Genomic DNA, 16605 nt, shown 5'->3' with positions numbered 1-16605 from the left:
GAAAACCAGATTCACTCTTTATAAAATTATAAAAAGTTAACTGGCTAGAAATTGGTAATATGGTTTCCAAAGAAACTTCACCCAGAATATCTGCTGTGCTTGGAAGAAGATGCTGTGATTCTCTCTCACATGAGAATATTTTCTGTGATGTTTCTCCCATAATGAGGATGTACAAGCTCTACTTTTTTGGTTGTTCCTTTCATGACCAAGGACATGCATTTGTGAGTGGTCTAAGTGCAAAATCCGTGCCGCTGACATGGAATGCAGCAGAGCTCCTTGCTCAGTGTGGTGAACCCTTGACCAGAAGCTCCACCACCATCGTGATCTAACTGATCATTTTTCTATTTGGTAAAATACACAAGAAAAAAAATGAGATCAATGAAAAATTTTTCCTCCAAAGTAAAAATTTAGTGAGTCTGGATCAGAAATAAGTTCCCAATCTTTCTTTCTGGTCTTTCCAGAAACAGAGGTCAAAGCTAATCAGTCACCTTTTCTTTTTTCTTTTTTTAAAGTGTGTCTTATTGATTATGCTATTATCTTTTCCCCAATTTTTCTACCCTTTTTCCCCCCTCTACCCTGCATCCTCCAGTCCTCCAGGCTTTCTCCCTCCCATAGTTCATGTTTGTGGGTGGTACATATAAGTTCTTTGGCCTCTCTGTTTCCTTTTCTAATGTCATATCTGTGAGTACCTGAAATCACTCATCCTCATTTTAACTTTTCTCACAGAGAAACAGTGCAGCAACCCAGGAGAATTACGTAATGGGCAAGTGATCATTAAGACAGATTACTCTTTTGGATCACATATAGAATTCAACTGTTTAGAAGGGTGAGTGCAAGGCCATCTAGAAACAATGCTTAAAAAATCTTTAGCTAAGGTGTTTATATATTTCAGAAATAAAACTGATGCAAAAGGTACATGGAATTCTTGCTTTCACTCTCTCACCATCCACCCCATTTATTCCTTAAATGGGTATCTACTTTTATTAGTTTTTTAATGTCTTTTTATTTATTTATTTTTAATAAGGAGAAGTCAGTCTTTTTAAATTTTTTATTTATTTATCTTAGAGGGGAAGGGAAGGAGAGAGGGAGAAAATATCAATGTATGGTTGCCTCTGGTGTGTCCCCTGCCGGGAACTGGCCTGCAACCCAGGCATGCGCCCTGACTGGGAATCGAACCGCAATCGTGTGGTTCACAGGCCTGCGCTCAATCCACTGAGCTACACCAGCCAGGGCTTTAATGTGTCTTTTTGGTGCTTACTTTTACATATACAAGTTACAAAATTAGTAAATATTTTTATTTTGCACCTTTTCATTCACAATGTTAATTTTTAAATCTTGCTTTATTTTTCATTATGAATATATACAGGAGAAACTTCCATGTTTGTGTGTGAGGTTCCCCGTTAATTTTCTTTTACAACTGCATTAAAGTTTATTGTGAGATATGTCATGAATTAATAATCTCTGGTTGATCCATGGACGTCTTTAGTCCTTTGCTGTTCTGAACAGTGCTCTGATGAATTACCTTGTCATACATCATTTTGTAAATATGTAGTTATATCTGTAAGGTAAATTCCCATAGTGGGATTTCTGAGTCAAAGAATAGATATATTTTAAAATTTGGAAGGTATTGTAAATTGTTTTCCTTTGGGGGTCACATGAGTTTGTGGAGTATGTAAATGCCTATCTCTCTATAAACTTTCCAACCAAGTGTAGTGTCAAACTTTAGAAAACTTGTCAATTTAAAAATTTTTTTAACTTAAAAGGTAAAAATACAATCTCACTCTAGTTTCAATGCATATTTCTCTTACTATGAATGATGTTGAGCATTTTTATGTTTAAGAGTTGTTTGTATTTATTAGTAAACTATTGGACATGTTCTTTGCCTACTTTTTTTCTCTTGATTTAACTTTTTATTCTTAACTCCTAGGGTGTATATATATATATATATATATATATATATATACACACACACACACACACACAAACACACACATATACACACAGCATTGCAAAAAAGTAGGCTTACAGTTGTAAGTTTGTGAAACAGAGTTTATTCTTGTATTATTATTTGTTAATTGTTGTATTATTTTCCATACAAACAACTGTAAATCTACTTTTCCTATACATACACACACAAACCTATGTGTATTAGGGTCTAGACCTTGTTTTTGATATGAACTGCAACGTTTCTTCAAAGTATATCAATGCCATTATTTTGCCTATATATTCATATACCCATTTCATAGTCATCTACTTATTGAGGCCTTATATGTTTTAATAGCCAATATGGGTAGTCCCACTCATTACTCTTTTTTTCCAGAATGTTTCTAACAATGCTTTTTTTCATGGTGAAAACATATTGGGCTATGCATTCATGATTAATTCATTTTCTATGAGTTTTATAGTTCAATAAAAGTTTTCTTAATGTCAAAAAATCTTGTTCCTTGTGATGAGCAACAGTAAACTGATCTTGTATTCTCTCCTTTCTTCCCCATCCTACTCTGTCTTGTTTACCAGTTAATTTGTCATTTTTATTATCTTAGCATTTATATTTTTTAACATTACTGTTAAATATTCAAATATGCCTATACCTTGATTTCAGTCCCAACTCCTGCAGATGAGGCAATGAGGGAGTTTGTTTTATTTTCCATTCTCTTCTTTATCTGCTATTATTTGTCAGTTATATTATTTCTTAGCTGTCAGAGAATATAACATTTACATTTCATTCAGTCACCCCACCTGTGTTTTTGTTCCAGATCGGCACTTTTAGTGCTTAATGCCAGGTGTTTTGTGTTTTTACTCTTGAGGAAATGTCCCATGTCATCATGTGGTTAGCTATAGTTTGTTGTCTGGTGATCTCCTAAAAGAAAAGCTCCAAGTGAAAATTGTTATTTGAGTTCTTACAGGTTCAATACTACCTGAGGCCTTGATACTTGAAGGATAACATGACCAGATATAAAGTTCTTAGCTCATAATTTCTTTTCTTGACTATCTTCTAAATATTGCTGTATATCCTTTTCAGTGGGTGTTAGTAGAGAACTCTGCTGCCTACCTGGATTTCTTATTCTTCTGTATGACTTGGTCTTTAGCTGTCCGAAGATATTGTTATTCTTTATTTTTGAAATCTAATAGACCTAATCTAATGCTTTGTTATGATACAAAGCATTTTGCTTAATTTTTGTTGCTATGTGATACACATATTTTTAAGTTAAAGGGTTATTCTACTTTTGTAACATTTATTTGAAACACATTTGAATTAGCTGTTTTTGTGTGTGTGTTTTCTTCACATTCTCTATACCTCACATATTTCTCTAATCTTTTTTTGTTATATTCATTTTATTTTCTTTGATTTTCTCATGTTTACCCTCTTTTCCTTATTGTGAATATCTGCTAAGGAGGAAAGTGAGACGACTCAGTACTGTGGTGCTATTGGCATATTGATGTGTTCCTGTTGGAATAAACAGAAACAGTGCTTTTCACTTATTTTCCTGGCTAGGATAGAAAAATTACATTTTAGAGAAATTTCAAAATAAAGATATATTTAATTCTCACTGTATTTTGTCTTATTCAAAGATTGATTTTCTAAAAATGATTTGTTTTCTTTAAATTATCATTAAATAAACTCGAGGGACTCTTAAATTGTTGAAGGTAGCATTTATGCTAGTGTTCAATCACACTGTAGGTTATTCTTTGATGACAGTACATTTTGAAAACATGGTAACAATAATTTTTGTTTCTTGTTACCATAATGCATTAGGTCAGAAAGCTTAGAAATTGTCAAGGGTATAAATATGTGGATCGTGGACAGGGAATTAGTGGCTGAGGTCAAGCCTCTGGAAATCTAAAGGCAACTGTAAACCAGGGGAGTTTGAAGACAGTTAACCAGCTGGGACTCTCATCCAAACTGCATAACACACTCAAATGAGTTTTCTTAAGTCCTATATTGTCTTGCTTGAATTCTGGATGAACTCCATGACTGACATTTAGTAGATGCTTAATAAGCAGAATAAAAGAACAAATGAACACACACAACTCATTGAAGTGGTGAAATTTTACTGAGTGGAGTGCTCAATGGAAAGTGTTATCTGAGAAAACATTCTTTCTTCACTTTCAATACTGAGTAACAACTCTATTTGATGAGAAGCTTTTATGTCATTTAATTTAGGGTAGGAACAATTCCATTAAAATCTTTGATCCTATTTTATTCAGATATATCTTAGTGGGCTCAACCACCAGTCATTGTGAGCTCCAAGATAAAGCAGTTGGATGGAGTAATCCTTTTCCAGAATGTGTAAGTAAGTAAAGACTTTCTCGGATTTGACTATAAACTTACACTATGTTAGGTAATAAAACTCCTGTGCATATTTGCTACTTTTTGTATGCTCCACTAGAGTTTGCATCATGAATGTGAGATTTGGCAGATGCCTTCACTGATTATTTCTTCCTCTTTATTTAATCATCCCAGTTGCCCAATGTGAGTCCCCTCCAGACATCAGCAATGGGAAGCACAATGCTGGAAGTGGAAATGTCTACACATATGGCTCTTCTGTCTCCTACAGCTGTGACCCCAGCTTCTCAATGTTAGGTGAAGCTTCCATTTCCTGCACAGTGGTGAATGCAACAAAAGGTGTCTGGAGCCCCAGTCCTCCTACTTGTAAAAGTAAGTTGAAGTTGGATTGTTGGATTCTCCTTTGAATTTTTCTCTGTTGTTTAAAGGAGCAAGGAAAGTAAATTTACTGGGATAAATAAAATGGTTCAAAGACAAACTACTTATTGCAATAATGAAAGTCATTTATCTGGTCCACTGATGCTGATGCATGCTGTACCATTACAATATAGTAACAAATAGCACCAATATCTCATTGGCTTTGCAAAGAAGTTGATTCTTGTGCATACCAAGTGTACTGCAAGTCTGAGAGACTCTAGATGATAGCTTAGCAACCACCTCAGCATTCCAGGTTGACTCTTGTGGTACCTCCCCACCAAAATGCACTTTCACAATGTCATCAGTAGAAGAAGAGAGAAAAACAAATTGTGCTCTGGCTATTAAGAACTTTGGCCTGGAAATAACCACATACCACTTTACATTGTAGACTTTAGTCTAAAACTAGTACTGTGTGGACCCTATCAACCCTAAGGAAATTTGGAAATGTCATCTTTTGTCTGTTCAGGAATCCAAGCTGGAAGTTTTTGTTAGTACATGTAATGTCAAGCACATATGTGTACAGGGAAAGCTAAACCTATTAACCACCAGAAGGTCATCAGGACCAAGTAAGCAGTAATTGAGGCAAAAGATATATTGTGGTATTGCTAGTTTGCTAATCCTCCTTTGCCACTCAGTGCCTACATAGTGTCACTTGTTATTCTGATTCTCTGCAAGACACAATCAAATCAGGGGATGAAAGCATGATATTGCAAACAGTTCAATGTGTGGAGTCTAGACTATAGGAGTTGAGAATGATGAGTACTGAGGCTGGAAAGTTAGCAGGGTCAGGTTATAAAGGGTCTCGTGTTTCTCTCAGGAGTTCAGGATGAAGGTGATGGGGAGGCAGTGAAAGACTTTAACCAGGGGATTTAGTGTGTTGCATTTTATTTTATTTTTTAAATATTTTGTTGATTATGCTATTACAGTTGTCCTGATTTTTCCACCTTTGTCTCCTCGACCCAACACCCTCCACTCCCTCAGGCAATCTCCCCACCATTATTCATGTCAATGGGTCATGGGTATAAGTTCTTTGGCTACTTCATTTTCTATACTGTACTTTACATCCCTGTGGCTGTTCTGTAATTACCTATTCGTACTTAATCCCCTCACCTCTTCACTCATTCTTTCCTACTCCCCTCCCATCTGGCAACCATCAAAACGGTCTTGGTATCCATGAATCTCTGTTCTTCTTGTTTGTATATTTTGTTTTTTAGATTCAACTGTTGGTATATATATATGTGTATGTGTGTATATAAACTATGAACAATAAAATGGCTATATTATATGTAGATACACACACATACATATATAGCCATTTTATTATTCATAGTTTTGATGTTCTTTTTTAAAATAACTCCCTTTAACATTTTATATAATAATGGGTTGGTAATGATTAACTCCTTTAGTTTTTTCTTATCTGGAAAGTTCTTTATCTGCCCTTTGATTCTAAATATTAGCTTTGCTGGGCACAGCAATCTTGGTTGTAGGCCCCTGCTTTTCATGACTTTGAGTATTTCTTCCTGATCGCTTCTAGCCTGCATGGTTTCTTTTGAGAATCAGTTGACAGTCTTCTGGGAACACCCCTGTAGGTAACTAATTTCTTTTCTCTAGCTGCTTTTAAGGTTCTCTCTTTATCTTTAACCTTTGGCATTTTAATTATGATGTGTCTTAGAGTGGGCCTCTTTGCATTCATCTTGTTTGAGACTTTTTGTGCTTCTTGGACTTGCATGTCTATTTCCATCACCAAATTAGGGAGGTTTTCTTTCACTATCTTTTCAAATAGATTTCCAATTTCTTGCTCTTTCTCTTCTCCTTCTGGCACACCCATGATGTGAATGTTGTCTTGATGTTGTCTCAGAGGCTGCTTATACTATTCTCATTTTTTAAAATTCTTTTTCTTTTTGCTATTCTTATTGGTTTTTTTTTTCCGTTCCTTATGTTTCAATTTCTTGATTTGATTCTTGGGTTCATCTTCTCTACTGTTGTTTCCCTGTAAATTATTCTTTATTTCAATTAGTGTATCCTTCATTTCTGACTGGATCTTCTTTTTTTTTCTTATATTGTTATGTGAGGTCTTTTATTTATTATTTTTAGCTTTTATTATTTATTTTTAAAGTATTTTTATTGATTATGCTATTACAGTTTTCCCAAAATTTCCCCCTTTATCCCCCCTCCACTCTGCCCCCCAACTCTCCAGCATCCCCCACCTTAGTTCATGTCCATGGGTTGTACATATAAGTTCTTTGAGTCCTTCGTTTCCTATACCAATTTTTATCTCTCCCCATCTATTTTATGTCTACTAATTATGCTTTTTCTTCCCTATACCTTTTCTCTTCTATTCCTCTCTCCCCTCTCCCCACTGAATTCTCTCTGATCTCCATTTCTCTGATTCTGTTCCTGTTCTGGTTGTTTGCTTAGTTTTTGTTTTCATTGTTTTTCTTTTCTTTTAGGTTCATTTGTTGATAGTTGTGAGTTTGTTGTCATTTTATTGTTCATATTTTTTATCTTATTTTTTCTTAAGATGTTTCTAAACATCCCTTTAATGTTTCATATAGTAAGGACTTGGTGATGATGAACTCCTTTAACTTGGCCTTATCTGGGAAGCACTTTATCTGCCCTTCCATTCTAAATGAAAGCTTTGCTGGATAGAGTCATCTTGGATGTAGGTCCTTGCCTTTCATGACTTTAAATACTTCTTTCCAGACCCTTCTTGCCTGTAAGGTCTCTTTTGAGAAATCAGCTGATAGCCTTATGGGAACTCCTTTGTGGGTAACTGTCTTCTTTCCTTTTGACGCTCTTAGGATTTTCTTCTTGTCTTTAATCTTTGGTAACTTAATGATGTTGTGCCTTGGTGTGTTCCTCTTTGGGTTCAACTTCGTTGGGACTCTCTGGGCTTCCTGGACTTCCTGGAAGTCTATTTCCTTCACCAGATTGGGGAAGTTTTCCTTCATTATTTGTCCAAATAAGTTTTTAGTTTTCTTGCTTCAGTTTTTTCCCCTTTTGGCACCACTACAGACTAGATATTGGAATATTTCAGGTTGTCCCAGAGAGTCCTCAGCCTCTCTTCATTTTTTTGGATTCTTGTTTCTTTGTTCTCATCCAGTCGGATGTTTGTTTCTTCCTTTTGTTCCAAATTGTTGCTTTGAATCCTGGTTTCCTACTTGTCACTGTTGGTTCCCTGCATATTTTGCTTTATTTCATTTTGGATATCTTTCATTTTTCATCCAAGCTCAATCAGTTCTGTGAGCATTTTGATTACCGGGGCTTTAAATGATCCTTTAGATAGGTCGGCAATCTCATCACTTAGTTCTCTTGCTGAGGTTTTGCTGTGTTCTTTCATTTGGGCCATATTTCTTTGTCTTGGTGCAGATGATAGGTTGTAAGGGGGCGGGGACTTAGGTATTCACCTGGGCAACTCTCTCTGCTGCTCTGTGGCACTGCTGGTTTGGTTGTTCTGGTTGATTTTTTTTTAATTCCTTGGTTGTTGGAGTTCCATGCAGTTTGATTTTTCTGGTGATTTTGGTTATTTATTGATTTTAGATGGGTTGTTAACCTCCTTTGGTTGTGCAAGGAAGCAAAGGGTTTCTACTTACACCTCCATCTTGGCTCGAACTCTCCTGACTGGATCTTATTTATGCTGTTGACGTCCTCCCTAAGTTCCTTGAGCATGCTTATAACCAGTGTTTTGAACTCTGCATGTGATAGATTGCTTAACTCCATTTTGTTTTGCTGTTTTTTGCTCTGGAGTTTGGATTTGTTCTTTCATTTGGGCCATGTTTCTCAGTCTCTTCATTTTGGCAGTTTCCCTGTTTGTTTCTATGTATTAGGTAGAGCTGCTTTGTCTCTGAGTCTTGGTAGTGTGGCCTAATGTAGTAGGTGTCCCATAGGGTCTAGTGGCACAGTGTCCCCTATCACCCAAGCTAGTACTATGAGGTATGCCCTTTGTGTGGGCTGAGTACACCCTTCTCTTGTAGTTGACCCTTGGTCACTGCTGGTAAATGGGAAGGATTTACCCAGGCCAGTCTGCTGTAAGGATTAGCTGTGACCACTTACCACCAACGTCTGCCCTCTGTGGAGGATCAGCTGTGCAGGGGCATGGTGGTGGTGCTCCAATGTGGTCTGTAGCTGTCCACTAGATGCGCTGGCCCTGGGATTTCCCAGGTGGTGCAGGCCATGATCAGCCCTTACCTGTGTTTTCCCTGGGGCCACCTTTCCTGAGTAATAAAACAATATGAGATGGTTTCTACTTGTGCTGGGCTTTCAGATTTCTGGTGAAGTCAAGCTATGAATCTAGACTGCTAGTTCCAGGCCTGAGGCTCACTGAGGCCAACTGCTGTTTGTTTGAGAGGATTTAGGAAGTTGTGAAGCACAAGCCAAGACTAGCCATTTGGGTGGGACAGAGTCTCTGGGATCTCCAAGTGGGGTCAGACAAGTAGCCAGATTGATGGAGTCTCAGATATGCCATGAGCTTGGTGGCTCCTTGGTGGGAGGGTTTAAAAAAGAAACAATGGCCTCTGCTTGCCTTGATGACAGACATTTCAGTTTCTCCATCTATATCACTGGTGACTTTCAAGCTGCTACCCCAGTGCTGAAGATCAGAGGGAGTGAGTCTGGGTAGGTGAGTCTGCATGTGGATTCTTTTTTTTTTAAGATTTTATTTATTTATCTTTAGAGGGGAAAGGAAAGAGAGAAGGAGAGAAATATCAATGTATGGTTGCCTCTCGTGAGTCCCCTGCTGGGAACTGGCCTGCAACCCAGGCATATGCCCTGACTGGGAATTGAATCGCGATTTGTGTGGTTCGCAGGCCCATGCTCAATCCACTGAGCTACACCAGCCAGGGCTGTGTGTGGATTCTTTAAGAAGAACTGCTTGGTGCTCCAGCAATTTCTTCCACTGACTCAATCCCCACTGGTTTTTGCAGCCTGAAATTGTGGGGACTTATCCTCCTAGCACTCAATCCTGGGCTGGGGGGCTTGGTGTGGGTCTAGGACTCCTCACCCCCAAGATATCCCTCTCAAACTTTTATCCACTAAAAGTGGGTGTGGGATCAGCCCATTCCTTGTCTGTGTCCCTCCTACCAGTCTGGATGGATGTGGTTTCTTTAATTCCATAGTTGTCAGACTTCCATTAAACTTGATTTCTGACAATTCTGAGTGATGGTTACTCTATATTTTAGTTGTAGTTTTGATGTGGTTGTGTGAAGAGGTGAGCCATGTCTGACCATGCTTCCATCTTACATGTTGCATTTTAGAAAGGTAACTGGCTGCAGAATGGCCGACAACTTGAAGTGGGACAAAATTTAACCCTTAGGCACCATCAAGCCAAGGAGTGAAAATGGCTTAATCTGTAGGCCGTCAGTGGGCCTGGAGAGAAGTTGAGGGATTGTGGATGAAAAAAGGTGGCAGGACTTGACTGAATGCTGTGGGTAGGGGCAGTTTGTTCTTTGCTTGTGAGGGTGCAGATCTCTGATGACTTGGCTGTCTCATCATCATGAATGTTATATAATTATCATTGCCCAGTGACCTACCACTAAAATCATCCAGGAAGGGGGTTATTATAAGGGAAAGATTTGTGAACTTTGAGAAATGTGTTTATTCTGGGTGCATAATGCATAAATAAATGTAACACAAAATCAGTTCTCTCTCTTTCTATTTCTCTCTCTAAAATCAATGCATTAAATTTTTTTAACATATCCAGAAATGTTGATGAGAAAATATTTGTATGGCTGGTTTTTCTTGAGAAAAATGAGGAATTTGGAAGTACCCACAATCATCTGATGATAGAACCAACATGAGGGGACCTCATTTTACTGAGACTTGTAAAAGTTGAAATTATATATGCCTTTAAAAATGTTTTTCTTGTATCTACTTGACATGTACTATGTCAGGCTTTTGTGTTATTCTTGGAACTGGATTAACAATAGCAGTAATACCCTTATTGCCATTTCTCTTTATAATTCACTTGTATTTTTTATGATTCTTTAGAAATCAGCTGTTCTAAGCCAGATATTAAATATGGAAAGATAGTCGTTGGATTTGGACACAACTATAAGTATAAAGATTCTATTGCATTTGCGTGCAATAAAGGTTTTATCCTCAAGGGCAGCAATTTAATCCATTGTGGAGCTGATAACAACTGGCATCCTCCTCCTCCCATTTGTGAGATCAGTAAGTATGGACCATAATGGAATTTCAATGTTTGGCATCTAAAGATATCCAGGCCCTGGCCAGGTAGCTCAGTTGGTTAGAGCATTGTTCCAGTGCATCAAGGTTGTGGGTTCAATCCCTAATCAGGGAACATATAAGAATCAACCAATGAATGCATAAATAAATGTAACATGAAATCAATGTCTCTCTCTCTTTCTCACTCTCTCTAAAATAAATGCATTAAAACTTTTTTTAAAGATGAGACAATTTCATGGTGAAAGGGGAAGGGTTTATAGGAACAAATATAAAGGATACATGGACAACAACTAAGAAGAGTGGAAATGGGAGGGAGGGGAGAGCACAGAGGGGTGGAATGGGATGAGAGTAATAGACAGAAAACTGTACTTGAAAAATAATTAAATAAATCAAAAAATTTTTTTAAAGATACCCAGAAATGTTGATGAGGGAATATTTGTATGCCTATGCCCACTTGAATTACAGGAAAAATTTAGATTTTGATAAATATTTTTTTTCTTGTTGGAAAAATGACTGATTACAGTACACTGTGCAAGATCATATAACACATAAAGCTGCCCCATGCAGTAGTGTAGGTTATACACACTTGCTAAGGAGAAACAATAACACAGCAGCTATTGTGGTTTTGTATATTTATTTTCAACTGTTTTCTTGCAGTTGATAGAATTTTTTTGTTCTGAAAAAATTATATTATAAAAATTGTTTTGGAAGATAAATAGTAAAGTATCTTGAGGAAAAAATGCTTTTTTCTAACTTGTATAAGACTATTGTATGGACTAAGTATAATTTTGACATTCTGAAATTATAAGCTCATATGAATTTTTAAAAATAACAAACATGATTTTACTTATATGTGGCATCTCAAGAACAAGATAATTAAACAAAATAGAAACAGGCTCATAGATACAGAGAACAGACTGATGGGTACCAGAGGGTATGGGGCTTGGAGGGCTGAAGGGATTAAGAAATACAAATTGGTAGTTACCTAATAGTTATATGAGTGTGAATTTCAGCATAGGGAATACAGTCAATAATATTGTATTAACTATATATGGGGCCAGGTGGGTACTTAAAATTTGGGGAGAACCACTTTGTCAAATATATGATTGTCTAAATACTATGCTATACACCTGAACCTAATGCAGAATAATATTGAAAGCAAACTATAATTAAAAATAAAAATATAAGCCCTGGCTGGTGTAGCTCAGTGGATTGAGCGCGGGCCCGCGAACCAGACGATCGCGGTTCAATTCCCAGTCAGGGCACATGCTTAGGTTGCAGGCCAGTTTCCGGCAGGGGCCAGTTCCCTGCAGGGGATGCACGAGAAGCAAGCATACATTGATGTTTCTTTCCTCTCTCCTTCCCTTCCCCTCTAAAAAGATAAATAAATAAAATATTATAAATAAATAAATAAATAAATAAATAAAATATTATAAATAATAATAATGATAACTTGGCACTATTCTAGGTATATAACGAATTTATTCAATGAATCCTCCCAAGAATTGTAGACATTATCATTATACTCATTTTACTGATGAGAAATCTATTTGCCGAGGTTAAGTGACTTCCCCAAGGTCATACAGCTAGAAATGGGAGGAAACCACATATACCTTGAACTCACTTTTACCCTCATTAAGTGTCAAGAACCTTACCCTGGGAACTTCTGGAATAGTGGTGTAAACACTTCAGAAAACCTCTCTTCAGTGTAATAAGTGGTCATAATTAGCAAAGACAACCATTTAAGATCTCTGGAGATTAATCAAAGAAATTAAAAGAAATTAATAAGCACTTATCTAACATAATCTACAGAGACTTGGAACAAACGGTGGGAGATATTACACTGGAGCTAGGGTATGTACCCAGTCCCCAACAGTCTTGTGGGAGAAAAGTTTACAGTGCACTCATGCATAGCAATTCCCATCTCCCCTAAATTGTTGGGGTGTAATAGTTATTTAGAGTGGATTTAGAGTTATTTAGTGAACATCTTGTGATAGCATTTTCAAAGCCCCAGGCTTCAGGTGGCAGAAGCCAGACATTACTGTCTGCTCCTCTAACCTGACCATTACATAGGGAGAATCCAAGTGGGGCACCTGGTGACAAATTCAGGTGCCTTTTCCTGCCTTGCAGGAGAGCTGCGCCAGTGACTTTGGCAGCCAAATGCTATCTCCTATCACTGGACTGTGGAATATCTACACTTGGTGGTGGGCACAGCTGGGTGACAGTGCTAGTTCTTACCTCCCTGCCTCTCCTTCTCACAGCTCCAACTTGGCAGATGGTTAATTGCAATTATTCAGACTTGTATTATATTCCCATATCAGTAGTATTGGGAAAGTGTAAAGATGACAATACATAAGCCCAAGGCTCAAAAGTTGCTTGGAGTTTCTCCTTGATCGGCCCTTTAGTGACAAAATGCCTGGTGTCATCTGGATGAAGGGAATGACTTGTTTATTTTTCCCAATCAGTCAGTAAATAAGAAAGATTTGTCTAGGACAAATCCCAGATGGGTTTTCCAGACACATCTATCTAACAAGCCTAATGCTTTAACTCAGAAATGAAACTTTCTGAAGTACAACGAAGAGCAAGGAGAATTGACGTTTGCATAGTTGGTAGGACTCACAGAAACCATTTCATAGTGTTTAGTGAGAACTTCCCTGGTATTGTACACATGTCTATTTGGGCACGTGTCTATGTGTGTTTTCTGGTATGGCTGGTTCATTAGCCATGGCAGGCTGGGTAATCCCTGAAGGAACACATGACACCCTTTGGTAGGACAGGCTCACTGATCATGTTGCATCCCTAGTAACACTGTCCTTTTCCCTTGTTCTTTCATGAACAGATAGTTGTACTGACTTGCCAGATATCCCATACTCTTCCTGGGTAACATATGGCCAAAACAGACCAACGGAAGATGAAATGCATGAAGTTGGAACTGTATTGAGGTACCACTGTCATCCTGGCTATAAACCAGCTGGAAATAAGCCCACGACTATAACTTGTAAGGAAGATTTTAGCTGGACCCCATATACAGAATGTGAGGGTGAGTTTCTGTTTTTAAAATCTTTTAGTGTATTAAATGCGAGCACATGATAAGATTTTCTACCATAAGTGAATGTAATTGTATTCCTGAAGATAAACTTATAATTGTATTAATTCAATAGAACGACTATTATTTTCAGAAGAGACCATGAAGGTCTTGAAGTTTGAGGTGTATTAAATTATAACCTTCCCTTATCCCAGGTTTAGAAGTCAAACATTAGGCTGATTATTAGCTTCATTACTGATAATGGTAGATGGAGAATATAGTTTAACTTTGCCAAAGTCAGACATCCATCAGCCCTTTTAATCGTAATGTAGATTTTGCGGTGCTTGATAGATGGAAGTCTGTGAAAGAGTCATGAACTCAACCAGCTGCAAGGTGACCTGTGCCTCATGTCTTCTGAGCATGGGACTGTGGGCTGACAGAGCTGGGTCCTGGCAGACAGGCCCTGACACAGTATTCTTGTATCAGTGGGATAGGAAGGAGACTCTCCAGTCTTACTAGTAGATGTCCTTTTGTTTTCTGAGAGGAGTGAGGGGCTGAGATGTGGGTAGATGCAATTTTGTGAGCCTTATTGGAATTGACAAGAGAGGAAGAAGATGCTTCCTTCAACACATCTATCAGAATCTTGCTGTTTTAGAGGTGAAGACACAAACCCAGAATACAGGACACTTTATTATATCTACAGATTAGAATTGGAAAAACATGAGAAATACATAAACAATGAATAGTTTAGGCCAACCTATTGAAAGATTATTCATTTCATATTAGGACTAATGGTTAATTGCAATTATTCAGACTCATTTTGTGGAAATAAAAGAAAAGATTTTAATAAAATAACTGAATTAAAATAAACTTAACAAAAATTATTGCCACTACTTAAGTAACAAAGTATTGATATATATATAAGCCTTTGAGAATCTTCTTTAAAGAATAAGAAACAATAAAAGTTAAATTAATTCATATATTAATTAAATATTACTGTATAAATGTTTATACATGTTTAAAAAACTACTTTTAAATTATATATCTACTATAATATTATCTGTGTAATTTTAATAAATGATCATTTTAACCATTTAAAGAGCAAAAGTGAAATGGCATTTATCCAATTTATCATAAAATCTAATTAAATATGAATTTGGATTCATAATTGAATATTTAAAAGTATTTTCTACAATGTAAAGTATTATACAAATATTGTTACAATTTAGAAGCCATGTGAATGTTGGGTATTTTTACTATAATTCATAATCAAATGAGTGCTGGGAGTATTGGAGTAAAACTGCAAGACCACACTGTACTGCTAGTCAAGCTCCTGATACAGAGAATAGAGCATTTTATTTCCTTCTGATGTTTTCTGTTACTGCAAATGATGTCTTGTTCTATCTGAAAGTATTTCTAATGATGAAAATTTTATATCCCTATATCAGATCTTATTGCATTAAAAAGAAAGAATCTCAATAGTTATTTCTCTTAAATTTGGCATCAAAAAAGAAAAATCCTGGGCATAGCAATATTTAAATTTATTTCTATGCATTCGCTATCAGACAGATAAAAACTTTTGAGAACATTCTTCCTTCTGTGATTGGGGAAGTGTAAGTTATTTGAAAGCTTAGTAATGATATGACCCTAATCAAGCTATAAGGAGATAAATGTTATTTGTCATTTCTCTTGAATAATTTAAAAAATTTACATTTCAATATTTACATTTAATCCAACATCTCATTTTGGAGACTCCTAATGAAATTATTTAGTTAAATAAATTAAATTTTCCCTCTTAAATTAAATTATTTGGAGGGAAATGACTGTACTGGACTATAGCAAATAAGGGATAGGGAGCGAGGACAGAAAGTGTCTCGCATACTCTGTCTGTTTCCCCAATTTCTCTTCTGTGGTGAGCTCTTCTATGGGTGGAAGGGATTGTCAGCCATGGGAGCCTCCTCATGGTGATTTTACTAACCAATAGCCTCACTTTTTTTATTTTTTAGAGGTATGTTGCCCAGTACCAGGCCTAAAGAATGGCAGAATCACTAACCAGAGAAAAAAGAATTTGGCCAGGAACTGTGAATATTTCTATGGAGACTTGCTTTGGTATTCATGTAATGGAAGACAACACGCTGAGGCTTCCTGCCAAGCAGATGGCACCTGGAGTCCTGAAACACCAACATGTGATGAGAGTAAGAGCTTATCGAATTATGTTATTTTAGAAGTTTCTTCATAACAAAGTAGTGGAGATTATTAAGGAAAGGCTTCAAATTAGGTAAAAGAATTTGGATACTCTGCATGATTCTTGGAGTAGATATTTGTTTAAAAACACTATCTCTAGTTCAAATTTCTTTTCCCCCCCATATGGGTTGTTCCCATTCTCTTGGCCTTCCTGGTTTCCTTTTCTGAATTGATGAAATTAGGCCACATCTAATGATCAGGTAGATTTTTGAATTATTGCATTCTGTTTCTTGGCATTTATTCTCTTCTCTTCCCTTCTTTATGGGCTATATGCATTAACCTGTGGAACAAGACTTGCTCAAATCTATTTGAACTGCTTTTCTAAACTTGCTTCCTTTCCTTTGCTATCTGTAAGCTTCTTCAGTCTATCTCTCAGTGTGAAATGCCTGCCTCTCTCTCACCAAGAGCACTCAAGTGTTAAACACAATCCATCCTTCTCCCATTGCTT

The 16605-nt window shown here is 36.8% G+C and overlaps 1 protein-coding gene across 3 annotated transcripts in view; it reads left to right on the top strand.

Moving 5' to 3' along the window:
* The window catches only part of C4BPA (complement component 4 binding protein alpha), a 31897-nt gene that overhangs the window by 7876 nt on the left and 7416 nt on the right, over nucleotides 1–16605 (top strand). For all 3 annotated transcript variants that reach the window (XM_037067116.1, XM_037067113.1, XM_037067115.1), the window contains 6 exons: nucleotides 727–826; nucleotides 4210–4295; nucleotides 4466–4660; nucleotides 10691–10873; nucleotides 13728–13928; nucleotides 15920–16108. In XM_037067116.1, the coding sequence (XP_036923011.1) occupies nucleotides 727–826; nucleotides 4210–4295; nucleotides 4466–4660; nucleotides 10691–10873; nucleotides 13728–13928; nucleotides 15920–16108 (954 nt within the window). The remainder of the gene's footprint in view (nucleotides 1–726; nucleotides 827–4209; nucleotides 4296–4465; nucleotides 4661–10690; nucleotides 10874–13727; nucleotides 13929–15919; nucleotides 16109–16605) is intronic.

This window comes from Sturnira hondurensis, unplaced genomic scaffold (assembly GCF_014824575.4).
Source record: "Sturnira hondurensis isolate 20B ecotype Veracruz unplaced genomic scaffold, ASM1482457v3 Scaffold0017082, whole genome shotgun sequence".
NCBI classification, from domain to species: domain Eukaryota; kingdom Metazoa; phylum Chordata; class Mammalia; order Chiroptera; family Phyllostomidae; genus Sturnira; species Sturnira hondurensis.
This window is presented reverse-complemented; position numbering and strand designations above follow the sequence as displayed.